This window comes from Athene noctua, chromosome 6 (genome assembly GCF_965140245.1).
Source record: "Athene noctua chromosome 6, bAthNoc1.hap1.1, whole genome shotgun sequence".
Lineage (NCBI taxonomy): Eukaryota > Metazoa > Chordata > Aves > Strigiformes > Strigidae > Athene > Athene noctua.
Window position 1 is genome coordinate 48,947,046 of NC_134042.1, and position 16,849 is coordinate 48,963,894.

At 42.0% G+C, this 16,849-nt stretch overlaps 1 protein-coding gene across 1 annotated transcript; it reads left to right on the forward strand.

The window, feature by feature from the left end:
* The first annotated feature begins 1,390 nt into the window (after nt 1-1,390).
* On the forward strand, nt 1,391-15,231 carry GMFB (glia maturation factor beta). Its single transcript, XM_074908924.1, has 7 exons — nt 1,391-1,482; nt 3,691-3,787; nt 4,333-4,382; nt 5,346-5,395; nt 6,467-6,549; nt 8,759-8,832; nt 11,304-15,231. The coding sequence occupies exons 1-7, from the start codon at nt 1,480-1,482 to the stop codon at nt 11,373-11,375; spliced, it is 429 nt and encodes a 142-aa protein (XP_074765025.1). The 5' UTR covers nt 1,391-1,479; the 3' UTR covers nt 11,376-15,231.
* Nucleotides 15,232-16,849: the final 1,618 nt, after the last annotated feature.

Sequence of the window (16,849 nt, forward strand, 5' to 3'; positions counted from 1 at the left end):
AGGGTCAGGCTGGCTCTGAGGAAGGATTTCTGTGCAGAAGGGGCTGTTGGGCGTTGGAATGGGCTGCCCAGGGCAGGGGGGGAGTCCCCAGGATCCCTGGAGGGGTTGAAGAGTCGGGCTGAGCCAGCGCTGAGGGATCTGGGGGAGTTGGGAACGGTCAGGGGGAGGGTCATGGTTGGGCTGGAGGAGATTCAAGGGCTTTTCCAACCGAGGGGATTCTGTGAGTAAAGATGGGATGCTGCCCAATTCCTCCCGTGACCTCCACTTCTAAACACAGCATTACGCAAGTATGTTTTGCATGCTGAGATGAATAAGCACCCTACCTACAGACCACCACACCAGGAAATTGCTGTATTTAAGAGTGTACAGAGATTGACACTTCAACAACCGCTCTGCAATCCTGCACTTCCATGGTGTTTACTGAAGCTCTGGTCGAAACTCTGCAATTTTATCTTATGGATCTGGCATTTAAGTCATTAATACAATTCACATCTGAGATGTGAAGTCTTTGTCTATGCTTTCATTCTCTTTGAGCCAGAAAAGCGGTGATATTCTTAATTCTTGTTGCTATTGGATCACGGAGAAGGCATTTTCTTTTCTTTTATGGAAGTTTAAAATCACAGCAGCACGAAAAAGGCCAGATATTTCCTCCAGCACCAAGGCAGCCCTCACCAACAGCCTAGTATGGCTGAGAAGTGTCTGCTTTGCACTCACTGCTCGTGTTTGGGATTCATGAGCTCCAGATCCTGGTTGACTTCCGCAATTACACTGAGCTTGTACAAACAAGAGCAGCAGAATTTAGAAGACCGATTTATGTCTCACGTTCACATTTTCTGATGTTTAATGAGACAGACGTCCCGGCTGAGGCCTTTTTAACAGTCATTCTTCTGTGTCTGTTCTCTGGTGTTTTAGTAACAGATGACAAGTTACTAACAGGCCTCGTCTAACCGTGCTCCCCCGCCCCGGGGCCCGCTCCTGACCCTGCCCGGGGCCTTGGCACAGGGAGCATCCTCTGCGGATCGGGGTTCAAATACCGTCACCCTTCAGGGAGCAGAACCCGCCCCGGGCCCGCCGGCGCGAGGGAACACGGCGCCGCCTTTGCACACGGCCCCGCCCCGTTGCCACGACTCCCGGCGGGAGGGCGGGGCCTCGGCGCTACGGCAACGGGCGTCACGTGGCGCCGCGGCACACGCGCCCCTTCCCTTCCCTTCCCTCCCCTTGCGGCACGTGAGCCGCGCGCCCGCCAAAGCGGGGGGAACCGCTCCCCGCGGCCCTTGGACCTTCCCGCTATCCGTAGGCGGGTGACGCTGCCCGCCCCGGCTGGGGCGACGGCGCTGATTGGCCAGAAGGAAGGAGGAGGCGGGGTGTCCGCCGCGCAGGCGCAGTCGCGGCGCAGCGAGGAGGTGGCGGCGGTGGCGGGCGGCGGTTTCCGTTGTTGGCGCGCGAGCGGCGGCGGTTGGGCGGTTGCGCGCGCGCAAGATGGTGAGAGGAGCCCGCGCTGCCTGAGGTGGAGGGAGAGGGAGGCCGTGCCGGGGGGAGCCTAACCGCCTCCGCGGGGAGAAACCCGTCACCTCCCCGGGAGGGTCCCCCGCTGAGGCGGGAGCGGCGGTGCGAGGCCGGTGTCCCCACGGGGCCGGGGCTCGGCGGTAGTTCTGAGGGGAGAGCAGGTGTTTCCTGAGGGCCGGCCGGTACCCGTCGGTCTGGGAGTGCTGTCCTGCAAAGGTGCCGCCGGGAGAAGCTTCTCCGGGGCGGCCCCGCCCCACCCCCGGGTCGTGCCGTGCTCCCTCGCCGGCAGAAGGATCTCCTCGGTTGTTTTTCTGCTGGGCGCTGGCAGCCCGGGGAAGGGGGGGGGGGAAGAGTGAAGAAACAGCTGGTTAAAAAAGAAGTTGTGACCTGCCCTGCCAGCGGCTGTCCGGCAGACGGCTAAGTCGGTTTCTGAAAAATCTTGAAGTATAATGTTGGTATGAATGGTGGCTGAGGTTAACCGAGAGCAGCACCCCTCCCTGCGCTGTTGGGCAGGTGTGCCCGCTCTCTGTGCACTGCTCCTGTCTCTTGAACTTGACTTTCTGTAGGTTTTTATTAAACCCAGCACTGGTAAGCCAGTCTAGCCCCGATACATGATCTGAATCTGAGGGCACCATGTGTTTTGCAGGCACAGGCTTTAGCTTCTCTTAGGGACTTACATTTATGTGGCTGCACAGGTAGGAACCAGGGCACTGCTTACCCTGAAGTGTCTGCTGGAAGATGTTAGGAAACTGCTGAGCCCAGGGGGCTGCGAGAAATGATTCCTTCAGAAAGTGTTTGATACAGAATATGACTTTAACTTTGAAATGTAGCCCTGAATTCTGTTGGGTTTTAAGTAGAGACCTCCAGAGATAGCGAGTGGGTATTCATAACATTTGTGGATCAGAGGGAGCCAAAAACAATCTTCAAAGTTTAGGGAAAGCAAACAAAATAGTGAAGGCTGCACACCCAGTGCCTGACCTGTCCAGTTACAGCAGAGCCTCATTTCCTCTCCAGCTGTTAAAAGGAAGCAGAGGCACACGATTTTGTGCCAGATTTTGGTCGAGGTGGAAATCTTTTTAGGGGTAACCACAAACATAGGATATTTGCAAGGTGATTTTGAAATTGGGGAAGAAAAGACCCTTCTCTGCTTTTTGAGGAAGATCTCGCAAACAAACCAGTGTTGAACGTAAGGAGAGAGACCTCAGAGTTTAAATAGTAACTTTATGCTGATTTGTAAGCAGTGATTTGTTTCAGTGAAACTGCTCTAGTAGGGCTTGTGATAGGTAATGTTGCAATTATTTTTTTATTTGAGCAGTTTTTTTAAAGAAATCTTGAAACGCAGTTGTTTTGGCACAAGAGCCTTGATGCCTGAGGAATGTACAAAAACAATAATATGAATAAGCTGGAGATGTTAAATAACTTCATCTGGCTGGCATGCATCTCTTAACTGGGGCGATGGAGGTTGTGTGGTATAAAATGTTGCTCAGGAAATGGCAGTGGTTGGCTTGGTGCTGCTTAAAAATTGCATGTGTAGTGGAGATAACCTGCATGGTTGCTTGTGAAATAATCATTTCCTTCCCCATCTTCAGTGTGATGACTAATATGTTATCTGGACATTTCTTCTGAAAACTTGCAGTTAGTAACATAAGCATATGGGGGGAAAATATGCATGCTTTTTGATTAACGTGTCTTAAATGCTTTCTGTGTGTGTAAATCTCAGTAGTTCAGTTAATATTTTTATGGTAAAGATAAGCCGTGACCCTTGATGTCTGTTCTGAAAGAAGAAATTCAGCCTTTATTTGAAATACTTAAATTACTTTAGCCAGTTTACTGCCACTCTAAGGGGCTTCCTTATTTCAGGACTTGACTTGGCAAATGAACTGTAAAATGTGTTTATTTCTAAGAGCTATGAGAATAATCCCAGTTCAGGAATAGCTAATATTTCTAGCTAACTGTGTGCTTTTGAGGAGGCATATTAAACAGTGTTCTGTTACTGTGTTTCTAAAAACTGCTTTCATCCATGGTTTCTCTGGTTTATTTATATGTTCTGAAACGTTGGGCAAGTTGCATGCAGTTCCACTTCAGTAGGTTTTATGCGCACGTATGTGTGACACGGGGATTTTTTTTTTCTGGTTTACTAGAAAGATTTATCTTTCCCTCCCCTGTGCCATTTCCTTTTTGCAGAGTGAATCTCTGGTGGTTTGTGATGTTGCTGAAGACCTGGTGGAGAAACTGAGAAAATTCCGGTTTCGTAAAGAAACCAACAATGCTGCCATTATAAGTAAGTTAAAAACATGTCTGAAAGAACTTGCGAGGTCCTGCAGAAAATCCTATCTCCTCTTTTCCTTCTCATGTAATGTTGCTGCTGTAACAGGTAAATGTGAGCCAAGAGGCTGTTAACTTGTACGAACTTTGGTGCTTCCAATTCTGCCTGTAATTTTAACAGTAAAGCAACACTGTTTCTGTGATACAAGACTGCATCTGTTCTTAGTAATTTATACTTAATTATGGTTCGTAGTCTACCAGTGTTTGTCAAATGATAGGGAAAAATGTCAAAGCACAGTCATTTTGAGTTTGTAAATTTTGTAGCCTTTAAGTAGGGGAGTTTGACATTTCTGTCTTTGAAATCTGAGCAGAATGTGTCGCAATGAACAGTGCTCAGACTGCACATCTCTTCAGTGGTTTTGTCGAATCATGGGTTAGACGGAAGAAGCAGAATGGAAGCACAAGGACTGTGCTTCTGGGGGAATGTTAAAAAGCTTCATGCACACATTGTATAAATTGATTAAAAAACCCCATTGATCTGTGTTTTATTTTGATTTATAGTGAAAATCGACAAGGATAAGCAGTTGGTGGTACTGGATGAGGAGCATGAGGTTTGTTAAATGAATTGTAAATAAGAGTATCTTCAGCCTGCAATGTATTGTTGTCTCTAAGGTACTGCCTTAGTTTCAAATTGTTATCAAACTCTTAATCTAATTTGGGTCATGAGCTTATTTAAATGCATGGTCACTCTGCATGTAAAGCACAGCACTATTAATAGTGGAACTAGGCAGAAGCAATTGAGTTGTCTAATTAATTGCACAAAAAAGTTATTTTAAAGCTGTTATGATACAACTATGTAGAAAGCGTCTTTGGCACCTGCTGGCTTTTTGAAGAGATTTCTGCTGTGTTTCCACATAAATCTGCATATTTGACTCTGAGCTGATCTGCTATCAATTAGAAGCTAGGGTTGCTAATCCTTTGCAGACTCTAAATTTGATAGGTGGCTTAATAAGGTCAGCTCAGCGTGTGGTGTTTCTTAATGGTACATAGGGCAAAATTAAATCCTTCCCAGGGATTTGAGCATTAACCCTAGCTCTTATTCCCTAGCATCTAGGAGTTAATGTAATATTTCAGTAGAATGGGGACTCTTGTTTTTGCTTGCTCAAAGAGGAAGGACTGAATTTTTCAAAAGCACCATTTATGTAGCTGATTTTAACAGAGCCTTTCTGGTGTGTGCTTGCTTGTTTCTGTTTAGCACTAGAGTTATAAAAGCATGGTAGCTGCCAGCATATCCAACGAGAGCCAGAAATGTTTTCAAAACTCATTATGCCTAAAATAGGGATGATTATTCATGCTAACATTAATTCTGTGTTTAGTCATAGGAATCTATTAGCACACACGTTTTCCTAAACTGCTCTAGTAATCTGAGTGAGATTGTTATCAGTTCAGCTGTAGACATACATCTAACTTCCAGCAGTGTCACTGTTCCATTATTCTGCTTTAGCCTTCGTAGTGCATATACCTTCAAGTGCAAGATCATTTGTTCAAATATTGCTTGTGTTTAATGTTACCAGGGTATTTCTCCTGATGAGCTAAAAGATGAGCTGCCTGAGAGACAACCTCGATATCCTTCTTATGCTGCTGGCATTTGGGCTTACTCACTCCTGGAAGCTGTTCAAAATGTTCCAAGTTGGACTTCACCTTTTTAGGCCAATACTTGCCTGTAGTGTGATTTTACTGGTATATTATTTGTGAGATAATCCCGGGATCAGTTCTCATGATTCACTGAACACTTGTTCCGCTTGTTGAAACAATGACTGACACCTTTAAGCCTTTCCTGAGGTTTTGTTTCTTTTTAGACTATATAATGTTTGGGGAAGTAAAGCAAAGCCACACTGCTGTTAATGTAAAGAAGTGAGTAAAATGTACCATTTTTGTATGTGGCTACTTCTAAATATAGAAAAGTGCCTGTGTAACTTAGGATCTGTTTTGGTACTTTCTCAGCATGTGGCCCTTGCTATTTTGCTGCAGTTACTGATTTTGGGAGTGCTGTAGGCATGTGATTTGGAAAAGAATCGCCATTATTTTAAGAAAAAAAAAAAGAAAAAAGAAAAGGGCAAGTAAATTATTAATTAACTGCATGAAATAAGAGGGGTACTTAAATTATAAGTGACGAAAATATCTGCCTCCATTATCCTCAGAAGCTGGCTGGCACTATTCCACATGCCATTCTGTCTTTCATGACCATAGTGCAGTAGGAGGCTCTAAAGCAGGAGTCCTAGCAAAAACTTGAGTTCAAATTCAGCAAAACACCTGGAACAATGAAGTGCTTAGTCTGCAAAGAAAGAATTTGACTTTCACTAAGTCCAGAAGCATGTTGGTGGGTGTGGGAAGTCTTCTTACAAAGCTGGGAGAGGAATATTTGTGCTGAAAGGGTGATTTTTTAGCTCTCTGATGTGAAGCTAATACAGAACCAGCCCTCATGCCCAGCTGTGGTAGAGGTTGGTAAAGGCAGGCAGGGTAAGTTCTGAAGGTCAGATATGGATGTGAAACCAGGAGGACAATGAGACTGCTTATTGAATTTAAAGCATCTTCTAGAATGCAACTTATTTGTGTCTGCATTGAGCTCTGATAACTGAGGGTTATATCCTAATAAAAGAATTGATTTCTTAGTTTCTTTAACCTCAGAAAAAACATTTATTGTGTATAGTTACAAGTATCAGCATGATGATGGAAGAGTTTCTTACCCATTGTGCTTTATCTTCTCCAGTCCAGTTGGTGAGTGAATATTGTGAATGGTAGCAGTGTGTGCTGTAAATATGGGAATATTCTTTGCTGTGGAAGATAAAATCAGCGTTTAATGCTCACATAGTGATTCAGATGCTTAAGGCTGGATTTGCTTATGCCGCTGCTGGCAGCAAGGCACTCCAAAGCTATGGCATCATCTGGAGACCTTCTTTGGAGGAGAGGAATCTCTAGTGTCTTAGCTCCATCCTCACCATCACCTGACAAGTGTAACCACTTCATTTGCCCAAATCTGCCTAGTTGCTGGAGGTTTTCACTGCCTTTGGGGTTTCACATTTAGAGCGCTTAGGGTGTATGATAGAAGAGGTTTATTCTTTTCCATTTCTGCAGGCTGAACAGAACTGGTAGTTTGTAGCTGCCCAAAAGGTGTCTTTCTAAACGTGCCTGCCCACTGTGTTCTCAGGGGTGTGCTTGGCAACACCCTCCTGTAAAGGAAAGGAGCCTGGAGCACTCTGCATCTATCCATGGCTGTTTAACTTGATATGTTGCCTGTCACCCTCTCCTCAAATCTAGGGGAATCCTCAAAATATGACCAGACAAGGCTCAGGGAATGGGTGAGGAGAGGGCTCGAAGACACCACCTCTGTTTCTGAGGGTGTTTCTTCACCTCTGTCCATCTTGCTATTGGGATGTTAGTGACTGGGTGGGAAGAAATTTTTCTCCTCCTCCTCAGGACCAGGGAACCCATGTTTACCTGTGAAAGGAACAGGTCTCTAAAAGCGTTGGGATTCCAGAGGAGGGTTTTCCAGGAGGGGCTGTATGCAATGGGCAGTAGCAGAGGATGCCTCAAAAACAGTGCTGTGGTGTGAAAGTCTAAATGGCTGTCACAACTATGGGTGAAAAGGAGAGGAAAAGAGGGCTCCATAACCCAGATCTGGGCAGGTGAAGGTGCTGGGTGAACAGACTACATTCAAGGAGAAGGAGACTGTAATATTAGATAGTCCCAAATTTATACAGAGCAGTAGCTTCCTCTGCTTGTGTCACAGCAACCCTCACCATAAACATACCTGTGTAATTTAATAGAAGCCAAATAACCTGAGACTTGATTTGAACTTGGAGCTGAATTGCTCTTGTGGCTTCCATTTGTCTTCTGACTTGTAATAGGGTAGCTTGCTGGTATTACTGGATTATCCTTGTTATCCTCTAGAAGAAGATAAACCGATTGCATTGCTTTACCCTTCATTACTGAGAACTAGAAAAACTAGGTAGGTAAAGAGTTTAGCAACTAGTGAGCATATTCTTCTGTAGTTACCTGAGAATCTTTGTGTGAACGTTAGGAGTGTTACTTCTCTTCTGAAGGGTAGATTTTTTTTGTGAGAAGAGCAGTAAGAAACTTCCCAGGAGACCTTGAAATAGCAAAGCAGGCAGTCTTGTAGTACTCTGTAGGAAAAGAGAGCTTAGACTATGTTCTTTATGGGTGGCAAGATTTAAAAGTACTCTCATCTAAAAACTTCTAAACAAGCAGCTTGTAAAGAAAAGCCTTTTTTTTTCCTTGAGTTTTTCTGTTTCAAAAAAATTTCTGCAAACTCAGTTTAGTCGTTAGGCTGATACTGGAGTCAGAAACAATGTTCAGTGAGCTGGGACTCTACACAGAGGTTAACTTCAACGGTGACTGAAGCTGCTCTGTGCCTGGGACAGCAGAGCGGGGAGTTGTTCTGAGCTACCACTTCAGTTGGGGGATTTGGGGGAAGATGAGGAGAAAGAATGACAAATTCAAACTGATTTGATTTGTTCACAGTTTGACTCCAGCTCAAAAGGCATATGCTATAAAGATATGTGTAAGTGTAACTAGCAAACACATGGGAATTTTCCAGAAATAGCAAGAGGGCGAAGGATTGAATGAAGTGTAATCAGCACACTGCTGTAGTGGCGGGAGGTACTGCTGCTTCAGCTCTTGTGATTCAAATTTGGCTGCTGCAATATTTGATGTTAGCTCTGAGCAGAAATACCGGTGCGTGTTGAGACCACCGATTCAACCTGCACAACTGTTACTTCTGGGAATGCTATTCAAGTGCTAGATATGAAAGTATAAGCAAGGATGATAATGTATATAAAGAAATAGGTCACTTTTCTGAATTGAGACTTCAGCTTTCAATGTGGATTTTTTTTTTAAATCTTATTTTTGAAGTGTTGCAGTCAAAATAACTAAACAAAACCTCTTTTTTTTTTCCACACAACTACAGGATGTAAACCTGAACAGCAGATGATGTATGCTGGAAGCAAGAATAAACTTGTACAGACAGCTGAACTCACTAAGGTATAACCGACAAGTTGAAATAACTGTTTCCCCCTTAAATTCAGGTTGCAGAAGCTGTTTTGTGTCTTGCTTGAACCTATTGCAAGAAGGGTGTTATGAAACTTTGTAATTACAGTGAACAGATTCTGTTTTAGGAAGGCTGAAGAGAGGAGTACATATGAGGATTTCTGGTGTTTTAAGGTACAGGAAGAACAGTGTTCTCTAAAACTAAAATACCCATCATTAGGATGGACATCTTTGGGGAATTAATATATATTATTATATATATTAATATAACATAGCCTTCAGAATAAGTAACATATGTGCCAAGCGCTGAACAAGTCTAAATCTTCCTGTTTGCTTCTTCCAGTACTGAGGCCTGAAGAAATCACTGTGCTCAGTAGGCCTAGGTATAGATTTTTTAAAAAAAAAAAGCCACCCAATTGTCATTTTGGGGATCTTTGAAATATCTGCTTAATTGGCAGCTAGGCTTCTTAAAGTTTTAGATTCAACCAGTAAAACTAAATAGACTCAGTGGTTACTACAGGTTTTTCATACAATGGGAAATGACTTCATCATTCCCCAACAGCACTGTTCCCTTTTGGTCTTTGTTATCCTGGCTTGAGTACTCAAACGTCCCAGTAAAAATGTGTGTTGGGCCAGTAAGAGAACTGTGAACCTCTACCTTTCTGCTGTACCTCATAAGAAAGGAGCTCTCTTAAACTAGGCATCAAGTTGACAGGAGTAAATAGGAGGGAAGCAGAAGAGAAGATGGTGGAAGCAATCAGTACAGCCCCCAAAAATATTTTTTTACATCTATTGAAACTGTGTTTTAGAGGCCTGAGAAATCTAGCATCTCTGATAGAAAAGAATAATTCCTTAAGAAGGAAGGCAGTTTGCAGTGAGTGTGAAGGAAGCGTTGATGAGAAGGTGAAAACCTGGGGCTTAGCTGTGTTGGAGTTACTATCACCTGTCAAGTAGGAGAAATTCAGTCTAAAAGGCTTTTCAATAAAAGCCTAGGAGGTCCATGATCATCTTCCTTCCAAAGCTGGAGAAGATAAGCTGTCTCCAATCTGGGTTGCTTACTTGCTCCTCAGATGTACTTTATTCTTGCCCCTTGCTGAGCTGTGTTTCAATTTGGCTCATGCTGTGACTTCCTCCTGGTGTCATTTCTGCATGTGACTCAACTCAGTCCTGTTTTTTTTCAGTGGCTTGCATATTAGCTTGGCTTCTGTTAAGCTGATCTGTTCTTCTAACTGAATTTCAGGATTTTTCCCCTATCTTTAAAAAAATCAGTATTAGTTGATAGTAGTGGATCACTGTCTAAAGACAAGCACCAGTGTCCAGAGCCCATTTCAGCAGAGACGAGAAATGAGGAAGAAAAGATATAAAACTTGAATTGTTTCCTGAGTTAAAAAAAAAAAATGACAAAATGGGCTAAGGACAGGACTAAACAGGAAGTTCATTCCCAACAGCAGGTTCACTGAGAAGCTTGTTTTGTGAGTCTTACAAAATCCCATCTGTTCCATTGGCCCTGAGCATGCTTTTTGCAGCTGTGTACTTCATACCGTTAGAAGGGCAGATAACTGATTTAGTGCTGACATAGCTTTATTTTCAGTGTTGTCAGAATAGTCATCTCCAGTTAAAATATTTTTCTTGTTTTCACTGTCTAGAAGAACACTTTTGAAGGCCTTTGGATCTGTAAAATTTACTTAGTTGAAAAGACGATCCATTTGTGGACATCTCAAGGAGTCCAGTTAGCAATACAGAATTAACTTAGCCTCTCTTCAAGGGTATTTAAAAAAAAAATCCAAAGCAAAACAGTTACTTGCCCATATAGAATGTAAAGAGTATATTGATGACTTTGGTCTTGTTTCCTACTTCAAGGCAATGTTAAAGGTTTGTTTAAGACTTCTGCAAAGCTTTGGGTGGTTTTGGGGTGGTGTTTTTAGTTGTTTTTTTTCCCCAGTTTTCTATTTTGAGGTATCCCAGGCTTGTTTCTTACAAGAAAAACAGTATGCTACTGGATACTGTGGATATATTTCAGTTCAAAGAAGGAGTAACTGTGTCGGGTTGAGCAAAATTCCCAAACTTTGGGCTTAATTCAGCCCAGAGGTTAAATTAATTTTATTCTTCAAATAGACAATCTTCTTGCTGGGATACTGATTATCACATGGTGCCATTTTAGAGTAACTTTAAAATGTAGTATATGTGCTATTTCCACATATTCTTAAAGGAGAAGAATCAAGTTTAGAAATAGGAATTATGGGATTCTTGTTCACATTAGTAATATTCCTTGCACTTAGTCTTGGGTATTTTCCACTGATACTACTTTAGAATATTAACTGATTCTTTCAAAAAAGCACATGAAAACTCTCAGTTGGTTTATTTATGGCTCAGGCAATTTGCATGGAAAGGTATTGATTGCACTGAATGCTTATCCCTTTCAAGTACCATCACCTCAAGAATTTATGCAATGCAATTTTGTTTAGGTATTTGAAATAAGAAATACAGAAGACCTAACTGAAGAGTGGCTGCGTGAGAAACTGGGCTTCTTCCATTAAGAAAACCTCTGTAATAAGTATTTATGTACCATCCTGATAATACTGGAACCAGACATGAATACTTACATCTAAAAAATGCACTGTATTTACATCTGTCTCCTGCAGTATATCTCTTGTGCAGAATTTGTGCAAAGAATAGCAGGTCTGTCTCCTTGAAGTAACAATCTTTGCAGGTGTTTCCTTATTTGTACCTGTTAAAAGGGAATACTTCTCTGCAGGGACTCCTTTTGCACTCTTGTGACTAATATTTCTATAACTAAAATAGTTCAGTTCTGGGTTTATAACTATCTACAAACATAATTTGGAAGCTGACGCTAACTTTTTCTGAGCTACAGATGCATCCTTATGACATATATTAGCCATTTATATGCAGAAACTGTGTACTGTCACTTACTTTTCAAACTTTTTGACTTAATGTCATCTCAATTTTGGAAACTACTCCCTCGAAGCATTTAGTATGAAAAAGACAAAATCCTTGCACAGCAAATCCAGCCATTTTCCTTTTCATCGAGTCCATGTGAACTTTTACAAATTCTTGGAACTAATTTTTGTCATTCCAGTAATTCCTCAGTTGACTGAGTCAATCTTACTAAATTTCAGGACAAAGCTTTGACTGTCCAGTTTTCATGCTAATACAGTCTAACAGGAACTAGGTGATAACTTAAGGGCTGAATTACAATTCTGGTTACTCTCATACCAGATGTCTTGCATATATAACTTATTACACTGTTAAGAAGTTTACCTCTTTGCTCATTTTCTGTAATATGAACACCTGTTAATACTGTGTGCCTTTAATTTGTTAGCTTTAAAATGACTTGAGAATTTTACACTGCCACTTATTACAAATTTGGTAAAAACTTTGTTAAAGAATCCAAGTAACATTTTTTCCTAGTGCCTAGTGTTGCAGTTGACATCTGTAAAAAAACAAAAAAACAGACAAAAAAAAAAACCAAACCCACAAAGCTAACCTCATTTTCTTCGAAATTCTGGTCATCTGCTCCATTTGTAGGAGTCAGGAGGTTAAAGCTTTTCATGATATTGAGTGATTTATATCTCTTTTGTTATAAAAGTTGGCCGCACATAGCTTTTGAGTACTTTAATTACGGTCTTTAACTTTCTTAACTGCTTGTTGGTCAAAAATTACATTCCAGATAAAGCTTTTGCATAAGTGATAATTTGATTTTCATTTACTTACGGTTCATCTCTTTGAAACAGCAAATATTCTAATGTGAAAATAGTATTTAACTTTTATAAATGACCGGTCTTTTTACAGGTCTGTTTTATATTGAATAGAGTAGTTGTCTGCTATGGGATGTGTTCAGCCCATGCAGTGGCAAAAGGAGTACTCGTGACAGTATCTCACTATCTTGCTCATGAGTGTTTGTTGTGCTACTGAGTAAGTATCTGCGTAAGAGCAGCTTCCTGTTGATAACATACCTTAAAATACAGCTGCCCTAACAATTCTGTTTGGTGAGAAGGAATGCAGTGTTAAATTTGGAGGCCAGTATTTCATGCTGTGAAACCTTTGCTGAAAGAAGTTTTTTTTTGTTGTTGTTGTTTGTAAACATATGTTGTGTTAGTGTTAAAACACTAATTCCTCTAAGATCACAAGGAATTCATTTGCAAAGGTCCTCAGTGTTGGTAAATCTCTTCTTAGTTTGATGTTACTGCTCATTTATTTGTATCCAAATCTGACTTGAGAGGAGCTTTTCAAAATACATGGTAGAATGATCCAATTAAATTGATTTTTTTTTTTTCAGTGCAGGAAAGAAATGCTTGTAATTGAAATTAAATTTCGTGTTGATGTAGTGAACTGGAAAAACAATTTCATTTCCCTGGACAAAAAAAAAATGTTGATTATGAAACTTGCTTGATCATTCTGTACTACAGATCAATAAAAACAATGTCTTTTTTGACAAACATTGTATAAATAAGACTTTGGCTTAAAGAATAGTGTCATTTAAGCATCAGTCTTGAAACAGCAAGGGTCTTGTTCTGTTGGCATGGTGCTAAAGGTGAGGCATGTCAAAGTACAGCGTGGGCGAGAGGGAACCTGCCTCTTGTAACGTTCAGCTTGATTTGCAGTGGGGAAAACTGGATTAATAACCTTTGTCACTGTACTTTGTACACTGGTGGGCTGCCAGCATCCAACTGCTGCTTGCACGGGTCTTGACAACTGCAACAGGGGCCTGTCTCAGGAGGAGAAGGGAGGAGCTGCTGCAGTCAAATGGTTGAATTTGGTTCTTCTCTGGGTCGCTCCACCTTCTGCCAAGAAAATATGGCTACTTGCAGCTATATCTTCAGTCTGAGTCCTTTCACTTGGGATGTTCTTGTTGCCTCCACTTAAGCAATTTCTGCCTTGGGTGCTGCCCCTCCAGGCTTGCTGAAAGCAAACAAATCCTGATGAGTGTTAAAGCCCACTTTCTTGTGAAAGGTGATGTTGATGCTGCTCAGCCCACCAGTATTACTCTTCAAACAGCCTTTCTTGGCAGCTGTACCCCCTTCCCCTCTCAGAGCTGTGGAAGTGAGGAAGCAGCTGCAGGTACTTGGAGAACGTGTGTGCAGAGGATGTTTGCTGTTCTAGGCTTGTTTGTGGTTTCCTAGTTTCCAGTGCCGTGTTTTGACACAACTCTCTGCTGCTTACTGTCCTAGGCTCTTGAGATACAGGTAGTGCTAATACTTGATTAAACAAAGACATTAATTATGTCAAAATCTTTCCTGCACAAATAATACTTGTTTTTGTAACATCCTTTTTCCCAGTGTATCTTGAGAACTGTATTTTTCATGCTGCTGCCCCCTTAAGATCAGTGGGAGGCAGGTGTGTCCATGTTCTGAAGGCCAGTATGTTCTGACTGCGCTTTACTAGCGAGTTGCCCATCTGTAATCATGCGTTTGTCTTGAATTTTCAGATCTTTAAAGAGGGTTCAAACTAAAGGACCACATAAATTAATGCCACCTATGGGAGCCTTTGTAGCTAAAGGTCTGAGAGTCAGCATTTTCCATTGTGAGCTCCTATTTTTCAGGAGTTAGTAAGTTGGCCATAAAGTCCTTGGCCTGGAGTTAAAGGTCTCTCAAAGGGAGACTTCTGCCATGATTAATCAAGTTGGCTTTAAATACTGAATAGATGGCTGGGATACAGCTCTTGTAATCCTGTTAATTGATGGTAAGCTGAATTAAAGCATGAGTTTGCATGTCAGCCCATAAAATGGACTTGTATTGTTTGAATATTTTTAACAAACAAACAAAATTAAATGCTGGTATCTGATAGTTTAAGTATGTTTCTAGTATCATGAATGCTGGTTTGATCTATCAAAGGAGGCAATAATGTGGGTGTTGACACCTTTTCACTTTTCCAAAGGAGCATCTTATGCATTTGTACCAGGATTCCATTTTTGTATCTTTAACTGTAAAATAGCTAGTCCAGAAACAGTGTTAAACTGGTACCAGGGGTCTGAATCAAACATGCAAAGCAAGGGAGTTCAGTTCCTCCCTTTAGTGTGCTCAAAACGGAAATGTCATGCAACTTTTTTTTTTTTGATACATGCATCTAGTAACTGTGAGATGGAGGCAGTGGGACACGAGACGGGGTGCAGTGAAACTCCAGCTTTTGTTACGTGATCCAGACTCGGTGTGACTTGTGTACTGTGACATGTCGGGGTTGGCACCAGTGCTGCGGGTGGTAAAAGGGGCAAGAGGTTCACGGCCAGTTTTGAGAATTTGTCAATTCCATTAAAATCTCAGTAACCAGTACAACAACTTCCATATGCTGTTTAGTCTCTGCTAGTTCACATTGCATGTTTACTTTAAACCAAATCTTTTTTGCTAAGCATGGTGCTTGTATTGGTTTAAATAAAATGTTTAATTAAGAGGTTCTGTTGCCCTGTTTTAATTGCAAAGTAGCACATCTAGCATGGGTGTCTGGTGGGGAAAATCTATCAATACTGGCTATGACTTTTCTCCTTTTCTCAGCTTCCTGGAGTTTTGATTGTGCTCCTTCACTTGCTCTTCTGCCTAAAATAATTCCTCTTTCCATCAGTTGTGAAGGGTGGCAGCAAGGGAGAGGAGGGGACAGCAGCTGATGGAGTGCTGCAGGATAACTGCCCTTCTCTTCCCCTGCTGTGCATCGTGTTGCACAACTCGGTGTCGATACTTGTGAGCTGCAGGACAGTGTGGGGGCTTGGTTTCATTCTGAAATCCAGACTTCTGTGTGGCACCTCTCACACAAGGTCAAGGCTCCTGGCCTGTGAAATACAATAGAGAGTGCAGGTGCCAACTGAACAATGTCAGAGTAGGTGTCAAGGAGACCCCAAAGCTTAAAGGAGTCAAAAGAACTTAGTTGTATCTATTCTTTCTCACAGTTGTTGGCTCAACTCTTTCCTGTCCAAGAGACCACTAGATTAATTTGATCTAAGCGCTTCTTTCCCTCACTCTTGCTAACTGCTTCTTCCTTTCCAGATTTTTGAAAGGGCTTTTTTTAACTATGTTGTTGAAAAAACTGTGAAAGATAATCTAAGGAATTCAGCTTCGGTAGCTGCTGTACATTGCTTCTGCCAGTGCTGAAGAATAGCGTTAATGGGCTGTAGGTTACACATGATAGAAGTAACCCCCTTCTCTCTCAGGTGAGATTGCTCTGTGAAGGAGAAAATGTAGAGCTGCTTCCGCATATCTTGCTCTTGATTGGCATCTTGGTCACCTAGGTATGTTGCAACAAAATCTGTTGCCAAATGTTCTGGATAAAAAAAAAAAAAAAAAAAAAAAAAAAAAACCCACAAAAAACCAAAAACGAACAGCTGAGCTGCTGTGGGAGAAGAATAGTTCTCAAGAATAGCTGATTAAAGGGAAGGATGGGGGAAAATGAGTAAATAGCTCTCAGATCAGAGGGGGAGGTCACCTGTGGAGTCCTGTGGCATTCTCTGTTGTTCACTGAATATGCTTAACTAGGAAATGAGGTGATAGTTTACTGGTACTGCTAGATTATTGAGACAGTAAAAACAAAAGCTGACTAAAGAGAATTGCAAGAAGATCTAGGGATGTGAACTGAAGGGCAGCTGCTTTCGTTCAGAAAAGGTCATTGACTTGTAATAGTTATATGAAAAGGGCAGTTGAGCGGTCATTAAAGTGAAAACTAGAGAAGGAAATAGGAAACAAAATGGAAAACTTCTGTGCAGTGGTATAAATCTGCAGTGTATGTGTAGCCTGAGTATCACACACAGCTGGTGTGTTCTCCTCCAGGCCTGTGAATAGATGGCTCACCCAGGGCTAGCGAGAGTTTGCTGAGGAGATCCCTTGATTTTTTCAGGGTCTGTGGGGATAAAGCAGAGAAGAGGAGAAATGTAGATGGTTCTAGAGGAGCTGAGAAACTGCTGGTGTATGTGCCAGTCAAAGGGTCTTGTGAGCGTGTCTGTGCCTACTGTTCCATGTCCCCTCTGGGTCATGGAACTGTTTGGAGTACGAGGTGCCTCCCCCAGGCTCTG